Consider the following 17,909-nt stretch of genomic DNA (forward strand, 5'->3'; position numbering starts at 1 on the left):
GTCAACTTTTCCTTTAAAACGCTACTAGTCCTGAACGGCCAAGTAGATTTTGACTAAATTTGGTCTAGAGTATCCTTAGGCCAAGGGGACTCAATTTTGTATAAACGGTGGGTGTGGCCCCCCTGGGGGCAGAAGGGCAGGGGCCAATAGGAGAAATAGAGGTAAAACCTTGAAAATCCTTCTTCTACCGTAGGGATTAAAGGATTTTATTCTTATTTAGTCTGGAGCATCCTTGGGCCAAGGGGACTTAATTTTGTATAAACGGTGGGTGTGGCCCCCCCTTGGGGCTGGGGGGCGGGGCCCAATAGGGGAAATATGGCAAATTCTTTAAAATCCTTCTTCTTCTGTAGGAATGCAATGATTTGTTCCATATTTGGTCTGAAGCATCCTTGGCTTAAGGGGAACTAATTTTGTATAAACCGTGGGTCTGGCCCGCCAGGAGCCTGAGAGGTGGGGTCCAATAGGGGAATCATAGCAAATTATTCTTTAAAATCCTACTTTTTCTGTAGGAATGAAAGGATTTGTTCCATATTTGGTTTGGAGCATCCTTGGGTGAAGGGGAACCAATTTTGTATAAATGGTGGGTCTGGCCCCCCTGGGGGCTGAGGGGCGGGGCCCAATAGGGGAAATATAGCAAATTCTTTATATCCTTCTTCTTCTGTAGGAAAGAAAGGATTTGTTCGTTATTTGGTCTGAAGCATCCTTGGGTGAAGGGGAACCAATTTTGTATAAACCGTTGGTCTGGCCCCTCAGGGGCCTGAGGGGCAGGCCCAATAGGGGAAACATAGCAAATTATTCTTTAAAATCCTTCTTTTTCTGTAGGAATGAAAGGATTTGGTTCATATTTGGTGTGGAGCATCCTTGGATAATTTTGTATAAACGGTGGATGTGGCCCCCCTGGGACCTGAGGGGTGGGGTCTACCATATGGATTGAGGGATTTTATCCTAATTTAGTCGGGAGCATCCTTGGACAAAAGGGACTCAATTTCGTATAAACAGCGAGTGTGGCCCCCCTGGGGACAGAAGGAATGGGTCCAATAGGGGAAACATAGCAAATTCTTCAAATACCTTCTTCTTCTGTACGAATGACAGGATTTTGTCCAAATTTGGTATGAAGCATCATTGGGTGAAGGGGAACCAATTTTGTATAAACGGTGTGTCTAACCCCCCTGGAGGCAGAGAGGCGGGGCCCAATAGGGGAAATAGAGGTAAAACCTTTAAAATCCTTCTTTTACCATAGGGATTTTATCCTAATTTAGTCTGGAGCATCCTTGGGCCAAGGGGACTCAATTTTGTATATGCAGTGGGTGTGGTCTCCCAGGGGGCAGAAGGGCAGGGGCCAATAGGAGAAATAGAGGTAAAACTTTTAAAATCCTTCATCGAGATTAAGGGTTTTTTGCTATATTTAGTCTGGAGCATCCTTGGACCAAGGGGTCTCAATTTTGTATAATTGGTGGGTATGACCCCCCTAGGGGCATAAGGGGTGGGGCTCTGTTTGAAGTTTGTTTTCGCTATATCTCAAGTACTGGATGGATCTTTCTGAAATTTCATATGCACTTACAGCACCTACCATGGAGTGCTATATCTTTACTTCATACAAATTATTTTAAACAAATTCAGGTCCTCTGGGCCTCTTTTTTTTTGTTTTTTTGTTGTTGTTATTTGTAAAATTCATTATCCCCTCGCAACGAAAGTTCGATGATAAGTGATGCCTTGTTATTATATAAATTTGCATTTCCTCTAAAAAACTGCTTTATTGTCTCGCCTTCGACGGATGTCAACGAGGCGGGACTTAGATATTACTCTTCCGGCGGCGTCAACGTCAAGTGTTTGCGTTTAGCTCTGTTTCTCAAACAGTATAAGCGCTAGATCAACCAAACGTGTACCATACATGCGTCTTAAATACTTTACCTCAATCCATACACCGGTTGCTGAATGTGCCCTACATCTCGCGGTCCAGTGACTTTGACAGCATCTTCATTAATGTTAAGTTTTTGCGTTTAGCCGTGTGTTTTATGCTGTATTTTAAATATTTAAAGTTTTAGACCAACTTAACTTGGATTGTAGTTATTTGAGACATAGTGCATTTCAAATCATGCAGCATATGCTAAATGTGGCCTATATTTCACGGTCCAGTGACTTTGTCAGCATCTTCGTCAATGTTAAGTTTTTGCGTCTAGCTCTGTTTCTCAAAACGTTTAAGTGCTAGACCAGCCAAACTTGCGTCTTACATGCGTCTTGTATACATATCCCATGGATTATAAACCATGCATGATATGTTGAATGTGGTCTACATTTCCCGGTCGAGTGACTTTCATAGCATTTTCCTCAATGTAAAGTGTTTGTGTTTAGCTGTGTGTTATATATTGTATCTCAAACATTTAAAATGTTAGACTAATTGATTTTAGACTGTAAGTTGGGATGATCATTACCATCTTTATGGTTACAACCTCAATGTTTTAACAGAATCAGACAACACACATGGCCGCAGTATACTGGCTTCTGATTGGTCGAAATTCAGAAATTGTATGCTTTTGCTCAAATTTTATATGTAAGTGTATTTTGTCACTGCGAACTCAGCCGTAAAATCTGCTTTCTAATTTGACATAATGGCCACCTTATACTGGCTTCTGATTGGTTGAATTTCAGTTATTGTTCGATTTCAATCAAGTTTGGTAAGAACATGTATTTTGGCACTGCGAACTCAGCCGCAGCATCCGTTTTCTGATTTGACAAAATGGCTGCCGTGTTATGGGTTCTGATTGGTCGAAATTCAGTTACTGTACGATTTCGCTAAAGATCAGTATGTAAGGTCGCCGTATATTAGCTTCTGGTTAATCGAAATTCAGATATTGTTAGATTTGGCTCAAATGGTATTTATATGTATCTTGGCATTACACACTCAACAGCTACTTCTGTTTCCTGATTTGGCAAAATAGTCCACTTATACTGGCTTCTGATTGGTCTTAATTCAGTTATTGTTCAATTTCAGTCAAATTTGGTATATACATGTGTTTTGGCACTGCAAACTCAGTTCTGATTGGTCTAAATTGGTCACAACTTATACATGCTAATGTGTATTTTGTTCAATATGTTTATAACCAGATTGGTTTTCACAACATAGTCCCTGTTAAATATATGCATTTCATAATAAAGTATCACTATAGAAAATGAGTTATCTTGTTATATATGTTTTAAGTGCATTCACAAACTTGCTTTTATACGGTTACTGTTGTAGTAAATTAAATATAAAGGCTGTAAACATTTTGAGAAAATTTCAAATGATGAGTTGCTAAGTATAATTGCACATTCTCTAACTAAATGCTTTTGACTTTATTCTATCCAAAAGTCTCTTTCGATCGGAGTACAATATGCCTACTCTCTCAGATACTGTATAACATGAAATGTTCGTTGTGTATAAACATTCGTGCTTTTAACCACGAAAATACAAACAACAAAGAATGGTATACGTGTCTACTGTTTGTTAACATAGACTATCCACGAAAGTTTGTACCAAGAAAAGATCTTAATGGCTTCACGCAGGAAAGTCCCCACGAACATTTCGTGTTGTACCGTAAGCTCCACCGCAATGCTGTTCTCGTACTTTCCAGTATCAACGTAGTCATCGTTCAATCCTTGTTGAAGAAGCCTGGCGTCTACAAGAACGAAATGAAGAACTACGTACCTGTTTCAAACGTGTCTTTATTATCAAAAATCTTGGAAATCTGGTTTTCAAGCGAATTAATAAACATCTTGATGAAATTTTTCTCCGCGACAACCTGCAATTGGTAACGTCCATGTTTCTCAACAGCGGGTACTCTTCAGCGAGTACACGTTGACATTGCCACAGCCTTAGACAAAAATTGTTAGTGACTAAGTGCTGCTAGATGTATCTGCTGTTTTTGACATATTTGACAATGGCACATTATTCAAATACCTTGCATATGCAAACGGTACATCTGCTGCTGCAATTTCTTTGGTCAGGTCACATCTCATGATTAACTCTTGACTTTAGGGTACTGCAACGACCTGCGTTGGAACTAAGACCTAGGAATAGGAATAGCGAACTGTCTCTTTCCGAAACAAAATGAAGACATCTGTGGCAATTGCAATTTTCCTGTTGTTTCACTGGCCCAGTTCAAACGGTCATCAGACATCTTGAAAACTTGGAATCCTGTTGGCCTCTACTGGTGGATTGAGATCTAATATGTTAAAATTCAAAATAAATAAAACAGAAATCGTTGCTCCAAACATCAGAAAGGGAGTTTTTCCATATCATGATTATTAGTTAATCTGTAAGTTCGTGATCACAAACACCTGCAAGACACTTGTCTATGCATTGGTGACAAGGGAATGTCCTGTTCAATGGAATTAAACCAGTCACCGGACTGCCATTTACGTGTTTACCTCTTATAAAACGTACACGGAAGTCAGCAGAAGACTGTCCCAAGTACAAACTTGTTTTGTATGTTTTCGAGAGAGAATTCGTACTAGCATATGTTCCAACAATACCATTACGACTACAGTCTGGTTGTATACTGACTGTTCCGAAAAACTATACCGACATTTTTGGAAATCTTATGTTTTATTACATGAGCAGCACTTGGGATATGTGGATCGTTTACCGTTTACAAGATTTGTTTGGAAATTTAACATCCTCGTAGCAGCTTCGGTCATATAAAGACGGGGACCTTCGGAGGCTCAAACCAAACAAAAGAGTAGGGAAGTGAAATAAGAAAACATCGGAGTTTCCAAGTGATGTAATGACGCATGTCACCTAAGCTGAAGACGCAGAAGAAAATTCCCATGTTAGACAAATTTTGTTTACAAGCGATCTTTGAGAAATCAGCTCTTTAAAACCGTATATTGCATTGGTTTCTTTTCAATATGTGAAAGTGGACGTTTCAGATCTATTTTTTATGTAAAGCGCTATATATAATTTTTATAAATTAAGAAGTATTATACCAAATCTGTAAATGATTATTAATAAATGTGACACTCAAATTAAAATGCTCGAGAATAAATCATTAGTGTTGAAAGGGGACTTCACATACCACTCCCTACACATGTTAAGAGTTCAAGTGACACTATAGGTTTAACCCTAGTGATGTCACAACCTATTATTAGACATGGATGTAGTTGGATTCAATAAATCAGTAAACCCCACTGACTACATTTCATATGCGAGTAACCAAAATGTGCAGCGCCTATGGATCAACTTGTCATATGTCTTCTTAGAATTTTTAGATGATAATGACAACTATTGTATGAATGAAATGCAGAGTAAAAGCTCTGGTCTAGCGGACATTATGAAATACACTGTAAGAACGCAGCGATTCAATGAAAATCGTACAGTTAAAACAAAAAAGGGACTTTAGAATCTTCAAAAATTGTAACAATACACCACGAGGGTAACACTGTAGCAGTGTTAACAATGGTACACTAAGGATAGCTAGAATTGTTATGTATAAACAAAATTTTCGTTCTTACAAAGTATTAAAATATGTTTTTCAATAATTCATTATTTCAATTTACAAATCTTCTGCGCCAGTTATCGCCGCCATATTTGGAAATCTGTTAACCACGGAAAGAAGCGTTGTTAGTATTGGCTAGGGATCGGACGTGAAAAGGTATGGGGTCACCTTCCCGAACACGTGGGTTTTCTCAGGGTNAATAACTTGTTTCATAATTGTTGTAAAATAAAAAAAAGTTTATATAGATATCAAGGGTCAAACGACGTCACTCGAAGTGTTGAAACTTGGGGTTGTAGAGCTCGGGCTTTTGAGTTTCGATCTTTATATTTACCAAAAGTATCGAGGTGTGGCAACTGATAGTTTTAGCGTGTAACATTATACTTTACGGCATATTCTGTCTTTGTAGTCCACTATGGTGTATTTGTCACTGCGTGTTAAAAAAAATTGTCCTTGATCATTGACGCTGTACATTATTTGACATTGCTAAGCTTACTAACAACATTGCATTAAAACTTCAAATGGGAAAAGCCATATTTTCGTGTTTTTTTACGATTTTTTTTACATAAATTCAATACTGATAATAGTGACTTTGTATTGTTGGAAACTATTAAAATCTAAAGCAATTAGAAATTATGTGTTTTTTTAAAATTTTGAATACGTTAAAAAAGGTTTTGTTCTTAACGTCCTCAGGTAATCATACTGTACTAGTTATTGCATTTCAGTGAGGTATCATCCTTAAGTCGGCATCAGATCCTGACTTTCATAACGAGGCAAAAACACCAACATATTTCTGCCAGACCACTTGTATACATTATACTCGTGGAGGCATGTCCTTAAATGACCTTAACTGTTAATAGGATGTTAAACCCTATAGAACCGAAACCAATCAATGCGAATTGAACAATTGAAAAGGTTTTCTGACATACAACTTATTTCAACTTTAACACCCACACCTGCAGTTTTGTCTAATATTTCCAGCTATGACAAGCTTTCTGTATTTAGAGGGCGCCCACGATTATTTGTTAGTTTGGTTGATATATACAAGAAGAATCAGTTGGAGAGAGTAGTGTTTCGTTGATCCCTGGACGTCTGATGGCATCTTAAAACATCTACCTCCCAGCAAGATAGTACAGTAAATATGTAATGATTTTGAAATATCTTTGTGATGTGAATAAAAAGAAAAAAACTGCTTATTTTGACATACTGTGATAACATTACATGAAAAAAATGGCTTATCCTTTTGGCATCTTTCATAAAGGGTTGTGAACACTTGTTTGATGATATGAATTTCTCAACTTTTTATGACATGTTAATATAAGATTGTCGATTCGCTCCGAGCTGGCTTTGATGTAGGTGCGACTCCCTAGTCCAGGGATATGTAGAGATGCTGGGGTACTTAGGTATGTCACTTTCCTATAACACACCTTATCCGCAACCCTCTGATGTCCTAATCCCTGCATCAGCTAGAAGATCTCATTGATTTCCGTCTATTGCGTCTTGGTGCAAATCATAAAGCTGGTATTTCATGATAGCTATTCCACCGATATATCTGACCGTGTTATCGGATAAACATTGCCGTAGTACCTCATGAAGTGATCCGAATACAAGAATCATGAAGCTATTTTCACTCGGCAATCTTCCGGTATTAACACTTTCCACACATCAAAGTTAGCATATACAATGCTTATAATATCAATACTGCTACTATGTATGCAAGTAAGGAAAATTTGAAAATTTGGTTTGTAAATAAATGTATATATAATTGTGTTTACTTGTAATATTGTATAAAGTAGGAGGTAACCGCACGTGGCGATTACATAAACAGATAAAGCGAGTAGGTATCTGTTCGATAAAATCCTATTCATATAAAACGAAAATCGACTAAAGCTACTTATCACAAGAATGTACTTCAGCATGTGTAAATAGCCTTAACTGCTGAGTACGTGAAGAGTTACCGCCTACTCCCACCCACAACTCTGTTCTACATCATCGTTAATTATATAGTTCAAAACTATCTTCAAAGAGCCCTGATGAATACGGCTTTATTAGGATATTTCAGGGGAGGAATTTAAATGAAAAAGATAGCACTTGACTTTTGGATGACGCTCACCTACTGTTCAACATAATGACTTGTCAAATATTCCCTCCCCCTCCCAGTATGCCCGTACGTCTGCTCTCAAACGCCAACTTACTTAACACGCGAACTGACACTTAAGTTATTACGTACTTCAGCCTAATCGATTAGCTCTGTCAATAAATGACAGTGGTAGTATTCGTGGCGGTCGACATTCCAGCCCCCACGCCGAGACGCTATTTACCATAGAACCATACAACCCACTGTCATAGGACACCGCAGTGTCCATATTTGTAAGGATTTTTACTTTTCTGTTTTTGCAGCTCAGAATAACCTTTACATAAAATGTTTCATAGTACAGTTTTTCTTTTAAAGATGTATCTTCAGGAGACCTCTGTGACAGAAATGAAAGTAATTTCACTTGATTGGTAAATGAGCTGACATTTTAATTCATGAATGAAAGTAAAATGATTTCGGCATCTAAGAACGTTATTTTCTATCTCCATATAACCACATACTTGCTGTGATGGATTTCTCCATATTCTACTGAAAATATATTGATTCGTTACATAAGTCATTTGTACTGCTTTGAGAGTATTTCTTTTACTGTTAAAAGTAAAATTGTTTGTAGGTTATATGCACTTTTTTCAGAAGTATGCCGTATAAAAAAAACTGTGATACTTTTTACAGAATTATAGATGTTCGAAATATGAGTATTTGAAAACAAAAAGTAATAATAACGATAATAGAAAAAGCGTACGGGTCGAACCAGGAACATATCCACTGACTTTTCTATTATTTTTACAAGTTCTATGAATGCATTATAAATGCAAAGCATCAAAATGAGATATGAATTTCTTGGCAACGAAAGCAACTTTTAAGCTAGGTTCTTATTTTAAATGAAGAATACAAAAATTCGAAACAAAAACTCTTATGTAGAACCCTTCTTTGAATATAACACTACTACAGTGCTATGTGTGCCCTTTACGTTAAGCCATTTTTCTCACGAATATAGTTATTAGTTTACATATTTTGTTGCTTATTTATAGAAATATTAACAATAAATTAAGGATACTAACATTGCCATACAAATATTTGGTTTGTTAGTAATTTAAAACAAGAAATAACTCCATTTACAAAAGAGAGTATTTTTTATTTTGATGCATTTTAACAAGCAATAACTTAACAAGTCTGACATTTGCACAACATCACACAAAATATATATAAATAACGCCACGATATCATAGCATTGTATAGCCACAATCACAGACACTGAGATACAATATGGCGGCAGCAAACTTGGAAGTCAATATAAGATTTGATGGTTCGATCATAAATATAATTATGATTATGAAAGGGGCTACTACAATAAATTCTAACTATTAAGAATTAAATATATTATTGATAACGACAGCTCCTTTTTATGAATTTCACATTCCATTAAAGAGATTTTCCCTTTTTTAAGGACCATTGCTATTGAGCCCACTCCTATCCCGACCCTAATAATGTCTAGGTATAAGACACATTGTACTCGACCATTCATAGGCTAAGCATATGAACCATAACATTCCTGGCCATTTATATTTGTAGTTAACCCCATATTTCTATGGTTTGTTCCATGTACAGTTAACCCAAAACTCCGAATATGTTGTTACCCCCACAGGTACCTGGCCTGTTGTTTGTGTTTAATCCCACATATTCCACGCTTTTAATATGTGTTTTACCTCAAAACTATCTTGCTTGTCCTGTCTATTCTTAACTCTCAACTCCCTAGCATTTCATGTGTTGTTGCCCCCCGCAAGTACAATTCCTGTGTTGTGTGTTTTACCCCACTTATTCATCGCTTACAGTATGTGCTTTTTCGCACTTCAGTTTGACTTGACCTGTCTATGGCTAACCGATAACTTCCTAGCTATTTAAATGCGTTGTTACCCCACAAGTACCTGGACTGTTGCGCGTATTTTAACCCATTATCGCTCGCTTGCAATGTGTGTTTTTCTGGTTTATACTCTCAACTAACCCTGGCTGCTTGTCATATGTGTTGTAATCCCCACAAATAATTCACTTGTTTTGTGTATTTTACCCCACATACCCCTTGCTTGCAATGGGTTATCCTGTCGATTCTCAACCGATAACTCCTTTATCCCACATGTCTCTCGCTTGCAATTTGTGTTTTACCCCCATAACCCCCCTGTCCTGTCATATGTGATGTTAACCCCACACGTCCATTGATTGTTGCCTATATTGAAGCCGTCAAATCTTTTAATATGTGTCATGACCCCAAAACTACCTGACGTAATGACTTAATACATTGGATGATAAAAGTGGCCCTTTATTTCAAGTAAGTATTGCTATACAATATCATACAAAACGGATTTGTTTTCAATATTTCTTACGTGTAAGAATTGTTAACAGAAGTCGAAAAGGAACAGTTGGACTGATATGTAAAAGTACATCATGACTATCAATAGGGGAATTATATAGCTATGACATTTAACGATCATTTAACAATTTTGGGATTGATCACACATTGAGAGGGATATGTATGTTGGTAAATGTGTGTACGTCCTGCTATTGTGAACCGTCTTTGCTAACTAAAACGTTTGCAATGAATGCTGATATTGGTAAACACAAATCGATCTTAGACACGACTAAATTACTCCTATGTACAATACTGATGTTTACCACATATTTTTACATTCTATGACAAACATTTTGCCTTTTTTTAACGGGAAGGGGGTAGATAGTCGTGATTGAAAAAATATCAGTCAGTCCCTTCTGTTACAGACGCTTAGGTCTGGTATTGAGAAATACAATAGTGCCTGAACGTTATTACTAGACCATCATGTCCCTAAAGTTACTAATAACACAAATAATGACCATTAGACTACAATATCCAACATGTTGCAAATCCAGAGTACTGTCAATATCTGAGTTCACATGTTAGTGAAATCGACATCTGATATGATACATGATGTATTGAATGTAAACATCTATTATGAAAAAATGGCAAACAATAATACTGTAAAATGCGTTCTTTTTCAGTCCAAATAATATTATTGATTTTTCAAGTTGAGGACACTGCTTATTATACAGTCCCGTCTTAATGTAAAAAAAATATTTCAGTAGAGGACCAGAAATCAGCCACGTGTCATTGTGTAAATAACTCTCTAAAATTATATGCATACTATAACAATTAAAATACATATTATAATTGTTCTTTAATAACTTGAATTTAATGAATATTTGAAATATTTATGATGTACCGCTGTTCAATATGTATATTTATACTGCAAAAATTCTCATTTTCGTATAGCTATTAGTTTTATCTTTTTGCGGTTGATGTTTATTTCCGCAAAAAACTGATCAATTAGTTTTTTTAGACAATTAACAATGTTTTTTTTATCGTAAACATAAACCTGCGAACATGAATCTCGATAATTATGAGTTTTTGTGCAAACTGAACCAACCAACGAAAACCAGAACATTTACAGTATTTTATTTGGGATCAAGGTTATACGTAACAAACATATGCATTTTACAATAACAATTATTTCTTTGATGTCAACAAAATACATGGTACAACATGGTAATTTTCAACAGTTTGTATACATCCAAATAATTATGTACATATAAATTATCAACATGATCTAATTAACCAACAAGTCTGTATCAGGTATAACTATTCCAATATGGTATACCTTAAGCGCTGATTACATCAACACAAAACTATCTCCATCATCGGTTTGTGTGTACAATACATCTCTTATATATATGACGTAGCACACATTGTTTAATGCGTCATTCGTTTACCGACTGATATACGATACTGTGTAAACTAGTGTTTCTTTTCAAGAAGAATTTCCTTTGTCGACACCTAATTGGTGTTATATATGATCTCCTAGAGACATGTCCGATGTCCTTACATTGGTGCTATTTAAAACACAACTGCATAACTATCGGTAATCGGGGCTTGTTCACCATGGAAACAGGTCCGCTGTATACATTTGGTCTCAGAGTTAGTTTACCATGCATACACAGTTCCACTGTATGCATTTAGTGTCAGAGTATTAACACAACTTTATAGATATAATACTACAGCACTGGTTTATCACCAATATCTCGTCGACAGGTTTAATTCTAGATGTGAAAACCACTACATTGATACACATTATGATCAGTTTGCTTTCTTTTTATCCACTATTTGATGCACCCTTTTAAATCTTTTCACACGAATATTCACAAGAAATGCAATAACCGTTGTGGTTACAGAAATATTTGGTGTAGGCTCCTCATGAACAGTTGGATCACAATTGTTTTCAGTAAAGAAGAAATCCAACATTGAGAGGCTTCCCTTCTAGAAAAGTCTGGGATGGAAGGAAATTAAGTTCTGATAAGTATCAGACATGATAACCTCCCTTTTTTCGACGTCATTTCCGTCGCCATGGCGATGCATCCTTTGATTTGTATTCGGACTGTGAAAGGAGTTTCGTTATCCAGAGAGCGGTTGGTAAGGATTGACAACCCAAATAGTTGTGACGTAGTTCACGCTGGGTGAAGGGTGGAATGACGTTGCATGGGGCGCCAAACAGTGTAGTCCTAACTGCACCACGTGACCCCTCGTTCACCTCCGGCGTCGAGTGTTTGATTGAATTTTTGCTGTGCTATAAGAAAAGAATATGAATGAAAATTTTGTTGAATGATATATTCTATAAAATGTCATTTAAGTGCGTTCAAGAATAATCAGTCACGTGACAAAACGTGTAAACCAAATGCCACACACGACGTATACAAAGTACAGTCTATTTGAAAATGAAAATCCTTTAAAAGCACCACTGAGATAGGAGTGTAGGTACGTCCAATTCCATTCAAAAATAATAAAAATGTAAACCGTATGAGTTGACACTTTTCCCGATCACACTCTGATAATATGTTGGTAGGTCCAAGGGTGTACAATTTCATTCATGGCACAATGACAACATGATGATGCAAATCGGGGATAAAAAAACCGTGATATGATTTCGTGATATGACCCTTGCATGACGGATATAAATTATCAATTTGATTGATAATTTAATTTTGACACAATTTGGACGTATATCAAGGTGAAGGTTTGCTAATTAGCAGGTCTCAAATTACTCGTGAATGTACGCAGAACATTTCTGAATAACATGTTGAATATATTGCCAAGTAATAACTTCCTAAAATAGATAAACGTGGTTTTATATATCAAAAGGCCGACCGATAAAATTAGAAGATTTGATATCAAACTCTAGAGGATTGATTTCATGATGGTCCTAATGTTACCGCCATGATTAGCCAAATTTGAGTTTTACACTTCTGAGGAATGTTGCTTTAGACGTTCTGGGGCTCGATCAATGGGCTAGACTACGACCTGTTCTATTATTTCAGTGTAATCATGTGCACGCGTCAACCCACCTTCACACAGGCCATTAAACTAATATACATTTACACTTGTCAGGAATGTGATCACGTCTCATAAATCGTTGACTCTTGACCTTATCTATTATGTTTCATTACTTGTGTCTATGATTATAAAGGGGTCAGGCCAGCCCCTTCCCAACCCTTCATTGCCTCAACGAAACATTATCGACTCTTACGATCACAGAGTGCATGGCTTTAGAATAGATTCTAACCTTTGCAGGATCCCCATATCTCATAATGTTCTTATCCTGACCGATATCAGTGCTTAAGATACTTCAGATAATGCCATTTGAAATGTGCAGTTTTTATGCATTGATTCATGTGGTAAATTGTCTGTCAATACCTGCTGACATTACTGCACGTTTGGTTAATTTGTGATAGTTACACGTCAAATAAAATTAATAAAATATCACTTAATTGCTGTTCTTCAACCTTGTGAACATGATTTAAATCCTACAATAAAAACTACAATAAATCATGCCAATTATTTAAACGTCAAAGCATTAATACTAGTTGTCTGTTGTTGTATTAGACTTGTCACGGCTGCATATTATAATGTATATAAAATAATTATGAATACAAATGTACCTTTCAAGGATGACATTCGAAATTTGAGCAAATTTGAGTAATTAATCCTATGGACAAGATGCATGTGGTATTTTATGATATGAAGGTCAAAGGTTTTGATTATGCTCATTAGAGTGTCTTGTGGTTTTATAGTCACTAACCTTGTTCTCGATGTGAGGACGTGTCATTACTTGGGTTCGACTTAAGATTTACATGGTGAGTATCATCAATGAAGCAGGAGACGCTTATCTTTTCAGAACATATGGTCTTATTATCCCTGTACTTCTTCAAGGGTATTGGTGTCAATCTTTAGTTTCATCGATTTGGAGTTCGAATTATGGTTTGGTTGACACTTTTGTACTCTCTTGTTATTTTTCGATTTCTATAAACAGGTTGTGAATCGTAGTTTGTTTTAGGTACATTTCGTGGAAAGTAAGTTTGAATAATGCCTAGTAAAATTGTACGCAATCCATATAATCTTTTACCTCGCGGATATTCGTTATTATGTGTTAAATTTTAGAATGTATTTTTATTGAGAGAACACATGTCGTACAGGGTATGAAGGAAACATCCAATCACAGTTCCAAATTCTTGTATCACAACTGTCATGTTATCCGAATAGGATACAGTGAACAAACTGTAACTTAAGACTTGTTTGAAAACATATATTTACTACTGAAATTTCTTGTCCTTACGTTATTTGCCGCTATTTTTCATTCATGGTCGTTTCCATAAAATGCGTTTTATATTATAATATCATTTTCTGTGACGATTTTATAAGAGCAATAAAATGAGATAAGAATTGTAAACAGTAGTTTTGAACATTGGGTCACGCTCTAAAATTATTTAAACCAGGCCGAGCCAAGGTCTCCGCCATGAAAAGTGATAAACTAATGATATCATTATAAAATATGTTTACACCTTTCCTGCTCGTACTATTAAAATAGCTACATTCTCAACATACCTTGTGAACCTGCCACGTGCACTCCTGTGTGTGATTGGCCTTGACCCACTGTCGCGTGTATTCACCGTCAAAACTGTACTCATTGTCACGCCCACTGGCGAATACTATCACGTTCCGATGACGGTGAGAGTTCCGGAACGCATCCCCAATCTGTCCAGCGTAACTCTGGTCCACAATGACGTGTACATAACTAGCTGAACAGTGTGCGAGGTCCTCCTTTAACTCACTCAATGGGTACTTCTCATTATCTTCCGCCTAAAACAGTGATAATAATGCAGATTGAGGTGATTGATACTTTTTGCGATTTGATATTTTTTGTTCGATGAATGTAAAAATTGTCCAGATGGAAGAAATTATGTTTTAGATTTTGCTTGCTATGCTTTGAAATTATTGCGTGAACGAAAAAACTAGCTTGAAGGATGCTTTCATTTACAATTTAAAATCAAGAACAAAATATTTTAAGATATAATAGGAGTTATTCGGGTAAGTTATTCGGGTAATATGCATTGCCAAGATCATTAATCAAATATGTATATTGAATTAATGAGTGGTGAAGCGATACACGAAATAGCAAATTGACATCTCTTAAAAATATAAAATAAAATAGAATAGAAATAGTTTTCAGAAGTGATTGATTTAATTCACGTTATTTATGATATAATATGTAGTAGAAATTAAGGACCAATACATGATTTAATTAGGAACCAAACATATACTAGTCATTAGAAATTCGGATTAAGGAAGCGAAGCACCTATTTGAAATATAAGTTGTTGATACAGAAAGCTGAACAAAGTAAAAACTGACTTCCCCTTATGTCAATATCTACGTTATGATTATATCTATAATAATAATAAAATTTATTTAATGAGGATACAAAAACCGGTTTAGCAAAGCTAATCTTCCACTGGGTCCTCTGTTAGTAAAAGGGTTAGCTAAAACAATGATATAACAGAAAATAAATGAACACTCAAATTATTATCACAGTTAGCATAGACATAAAAGTAGTGGAGCTTTTAAAAATTACTGTAATTAGACTAAAATATATACAATTAAAGGGTCATTTACACTTTTCATTAAAATTATCACAAGCAAAGATACACTATTCTAAGCTTAACCAATATGGTATTCAGTAAAAGACCAAATGTCTAAAAAATGATTATGTTTTTTTATGAACCGGATTGATATGATATCATCTTTTCTGATTGAACTTATGATTATCAGATCTCTAAGGAAATCCTTGCACCATTTTACAACGACATGACATTTTACATATAATGTACCAGTCACTCTTTGTTAATTTAAATTGATCCCTTACTTCGTGGTGAAAACCTTAACAGCGCGGCAAGTTGTCTATTTATACATATGAGGTGCAAATCCATCGCTATTTATATATTATGAACCTAATCATTTTCCTGCTTTCTACCTCCACGGCTGACCGTGACTGGAAATATTCTCGCATGTTATGAATAGAGACCACCCTCGATCATCTGATAAGGCGCCTATAGTGTGATAACAAATGGTTAGAATGAGCCCAAAATACTCGAACTGTTACGTTCGTGTGGTTTCAAATCGATCTAAAATTTCTACTTTTCCCACCTGTGTTTACACCTGGTAAAACATTGTGGTACATGTATCACATATTCAATTTGTGGCCATTTAAACTATTCATTACGTTCGCATACACCAGTATAACATAACTCGTTCACAATAAACCGCAATTTCATAACCTTACTATTATCGGGTTTTTTTTCGTTTTATTGATATTGATATGATTTCTTTAGATACACAATACATTTATAATGTTGATATAAAAACATGAACTATCATGTCAGAAGGCACAATCAAAAGACAGAAATTTATAATTTAAACACAATTCCGATGTTAATTTAAGGTATTTTTTGTAAGTCCAAGTGATTGCTGTCAAGACACTCGTTGGTCGTCGTTTGTAAAATATGAAAAATATGGGCTTTTATCTTTTTAAGTGACAAGATACATATTATCACCTTGTTCCTACCATGTACAATAGACATTTTGTTTATGTATTTTCTTACTTTACTTGAACATCACTCGCTCGGTGCTGTTATGTATACATATTGTAATTGGTACATCAAAACAATTGTGTAAACAATCGTCACAAACAACACGCCGTGGTGGAATGCTATTATGATAATTATACATCTAAATATTATAATGCTATGGCAACGCCCATAACCTTCAGTTGTTTGTTACCTCATTTATCATTTGTCATTTATATTACTATAACACGTATGCATTTTGTAAGGTATTAAATTTGTGAATTCAAGAACAAGGTTCATCGCAAATTTACACCAATAACATATCTTAACCAGGCAACATAAACATGCCGTTATCGAATTCCGACGAGTATGTCTTTTAGAAAGCAAACACGTGAAATTATATCTACGCAAAAATAAAGTCATTTACAGTATTGTATGGTTTTATTTGACGAATATGTTATCTTGTTTATTTGGATTTGATTTGATATACCATATATAAGGTTGCACGGAGACTGCAGCGAAAAAGGAATTTAGGTAGGTAAGAAACACTTACAGGTCCAATTGTTTGTAATGGGAACAGTAGAAAAATCATGATTATCGCAATTGCCATCTTAAAAATGTAAAGAAATGAAATGATAAAAAAAATCGTCGTTTTTCTATTCAGGAGAATGGATCATTTACAGCTGGGGGGACTTGCTTTAATATAATTGTTCGTAATACTCATTTTTACAATGACATTTACAAATTATCCAGAAATACGTGAAAGTCCCCCAAAATACTATAAAGTTGATTGAACACTTGTGTATTATAATGCCCAATTATCACCAATGCATATTTTATCTAGGACATATCACTTTTCATTAGTATAAACCTCAGAGATAGATATTGTCAATAAATAATTGCCAACGTGATTTTACAAATCAAGGGAATACACCTGTGATAACTCTGTTTTATGAGCGTCTCCATGGATTTTCGACAAGGAAGTTATTTATCAATAGCTCTGTGCAAAAAAATCAATGCTTTTTAATTATTTTATTTGGGATCGGTAAACTGCATCACTGAGCTGTGTCCTGAGAGATAAGTTTTAACGCTCGTCGATAGACACTGAACCACTGTAATGGGAACTAATAGTTTGATTGGAATCAATCATGTCAGACATATTTTCACGATTTTATAATATTAACATTTCACTTTATATAAAAAAGATTCTTTAATAAACATTTTTTCGATATAAATTTGAACATAGGTGTGTTTATAAATGGCTACTATGTCAATTGTTTTTCAGTTCTGACAGATTTAAATATTTCAACTGTTTGCAATATCCTCGAACAGAGATACAGAAAAAAATACCATAAGACGTTAACCCCTA

At 35.5% G+C, this 17,909-nt stretch overlaps 1 protein-coding gene across 1 annotated transcript in view; it reads right to left on the reverse strand.

Annotated features, from left to right (window-relative positions):
- Positions 1–8,696: 8,696 nt before the first annotated feature.
- Positions 8,697–17,909, reverse strand: part of LOC110463723 — a 29,102-nt gene continuing 19,889 nt past the window's right edge. The window contains exons 4-5 of the mRNA XM_021518543.1: positions 14,525–14,779; positions 8,697–12,212 (exon numbers count right to left, since the gene is read on the reverse strand). Coding sequence (XP_021374218.1) covers positions 11,979–12,212; positions 14,525–14,779 — 489 coding nt within the window. The 3' untranslated portion in view covers positions 8,697–11,978. The remainder of the gene's footprint in view (positions 12,213–14,524; positions 14,780–17,909) is intronic.

Source organism: Mizuhopecten yessoensis, unplaced genomic scaffold (genome assembly GCF_002113885.1).
Source record: "Mizuhopecten yessoensis strain PY_sf001 unplaced genomic scaffold, ASM211388v2 scaffold10921, whole genome shotgun sequence".
Classification (NCBI taxonomy): domain Eukaryota; kingdom Metazoa; phylum Mollusca; class Bivalvia; order Pectinida; family Pectinidae; genus Mizuhopecten; species Mizuhopecten yessoensis.